General features: G+C 29.0%; 1 protein-coding gene across 1 annotated transcript in view; it reads left to right on the top strand.

Annotated features, from left to right (window-relative positions):
* The window catches only part of LOC117113716, a 17,295-nt gene that overhangs the window by 13,710 nt on the left and 961 nt on the right, over positions 1–2,624 (top strand). Inside the window, exon 12 of the mRNA XM_033257141.1 lies at positions 849–988. Coding sequence (XP_033113032.1) covers positions 849–988 — 140 coding nt within the window. The remainder of the gene's footprint in view (positions 1–848; positions 989–2,624) is intronic.

Raw genomic sequence — 2,624 nt, 5'->3', positions numbered from 1 at the left:
TATAATGTATATACAGTACTGTATACGTTATTAGTGTTATTGGTAGTCCTATATGATTTACTCTACTTGGTTTTTACTTCAGACGTCTGCATATTTTGATTTTATTCGATGCACTTTTAGTTAAGCTTTGTCTACACTATCCAATTTTGTGTGACAAAAAATGTGATGTGCCCATAAATGGGTACGATGACGTCATATCACATATTATCAAATTGTATCAAAAAAGTTGAACGTGTTCAACTTTTATGTTCCATCACATTTTATGTGACGCTTTTTTGATCAAATTTGATAGTGTAGAAAAAGCTTTATCCTTAGAGGGCATTTTATATTGTATTTCATTGTCTCCTAAAATTTAATAAATAGTAAATAAATTAATTAATATGTGTCATTAAGATCGCTTCGTTGATGGTATACCACATACGAAAATATAGTCTGTGGTGATACCTTCATGAAAATCATAAAAAATTTTACATAAGACTTGATATGCAAATGAAATGGTTCTTATTATAAAGTGTATGATTTCAGAAAAAAATGTTTTAACCAACGCGAGCTGTTTATCTTTTGATACTGAACTTGAATGATAGGCCATATAATAGTATATCAATCAGTCCAATAATAATAATAAAATAATAATAATAATAATAATAATTATTATTATTATTATTACTATTATTAAATTTTAAACACATACCAATTATACATAAAAGCAATTATCACTATTACATTGTCATCATTGTTATCAGGTATCTCTTATCGCACTAATATTGTGAGTATTATACGAGCGATATTAATTAAAATATTTTTTAAAAGTTATTATACAAAATTCATGTTTGTGTTTGTTATTTCAGAATGTATTTATGCTGTCAATAGCTGCCTTAAGTTTACTGTCAGTCGCTGTTATCACATTCAGTTTTTCTCTCGAGAAATATCTAAAACGATCGCCTAGTTCATCCTCTGCTGCCTCCGAGAAAGACAACGAAGATATAGTGTGCGTAACTATGGTAACAGTTGAATGAATAAATAATCGAAATACAGAATACACTGTATATATTAGTACTTTTGTTTATCTAAAAATTGTGATGAACATTATACAAGTTTGAAACCCAATTTGCTTCTAGATACAGTATTTCCAATTGTTTTTATTTTCTGAATACCCTCCAAGGCCATGTGGATGCGCTAGTAGGTAGGGTGATTTTCATAAATGTTGTTTATTCATTCATTTATTTTCCAGATCAAATTTGTTGTCTGTGTCTTGTAGTGTTGTAACTCTCATATATCTATTGTCGAATGTTCTTGTAGTGCTATAGTGAATAACTATATTACGTTGTCAGAGTAAATTATGTTGCCTGAAAGTTAGCATGGATGCCTAATATAATACATCGTTTTTAAATTGTAAACGCAGGTATAAATTGTATTCTTTGCATTGTATATCGAATTCATATCATCCGGACCATCGTCAAATTTAAATATGATAAAATCCCAAAATAATCATAAATAAAATGTCATTAACATGATGTTTGTCATTCCCATAATCACACTCCCATAATCACACTTTATTTTAGTGTTTATATAAACAAATATGATTTGACAGGTTCTTCTTCTATAGCAATAAGGCCATATGATTAAATATGGCGGAAAATTAAAAATAGTTCGAATTTATATGATAGATTGGTTATGGATAGACCTTCTGTTTAGAGAAGACAGTTACTATGACGACTCATAGAAATTGTCGTTTTATTGACTTTATATCATTTCATAATTTTAGACTTGCACACCCTATTACGTATGTTTCAGAAAATTGAACTAGATTTTAACTATAACAAACACCAAAATTACTTTATTTTCATGATTTGATATGATTTGACAGGTTCTTGTTGTATAGCAATATAAGGCCCTAAAGTTATATGTTGTGTTTCAATAAAAATAAAAAATATATGTTGGAAGATTGAAATAGTTTAAATTTCTATTTCAAGGATAGACACAAAAATTATTTTCAAATAGGGAATATTTTTACTAAAAACATCACTGAATTCGTCAAAAAATACACCCAGAATGATATAATTTCCACTAATGAAGTTGCGAGATGGCCAAATAATCATATAATGGTATTGCAAGTAATTCAAACCTGTAGGAGTAGTGTTGCCAAGTAACAGTCATTTGTTAATTAAATAATGTGCATTACAATACTAGTGTAGATAGACCTAGTTTTCTTTAATCAATAGTATAAACGCATAGTAATGGCCAGGCAGTTTGTACCACACCTTTTCCGTTACAAGGATACAAGGCGCTTAATCTGGAAAAAAGAAAGCATGTGAATGTTTACTGTCTTTTACCAAAATCACAAAATACAAAGTCCATTTTCATTCTGCCACTAGTATTTAAGAAAAAAAAAAAGATTTTTAAAATGGTTAAGATTTAAATATTATGAATCCCCTGTGGTCTAATATGACGCTCGCCTTGACAGCAAGAGGTCGTAGGTTCGAATCTTGTCGGAAGCATCTTATTACATACACAATGTATTTATTTATTGGATAACATTCGTTGAGAGCTATGCTACACGATGTATTATCATGTCATCTATTCGAACACTGTATTTACCTTTCTTTGATGATTTATATATACTG

This window comes from Anneissia japonica, unplaced genomic scaffold, assembly GCF_011630105.1.
Source record: "Anneissia japonica isolate Jap-2015-1 unplaced genomic scaffold, ASM1163010v1 scaffold718_len1063573_cov188, whole genome shotgun sequence".
In the NCBI taxonomy this organism is placed as follows: Eukaryota; Metazoa; Echinodermata; class Crinoidea; order Comatulida; family Comatulidae; genus Anneissia; species Anneissia japonica.
Note: the sequence above shows the minus strand (reverse complement) of the source record. Positions and strands in the feature narration are given on the sequence as shown.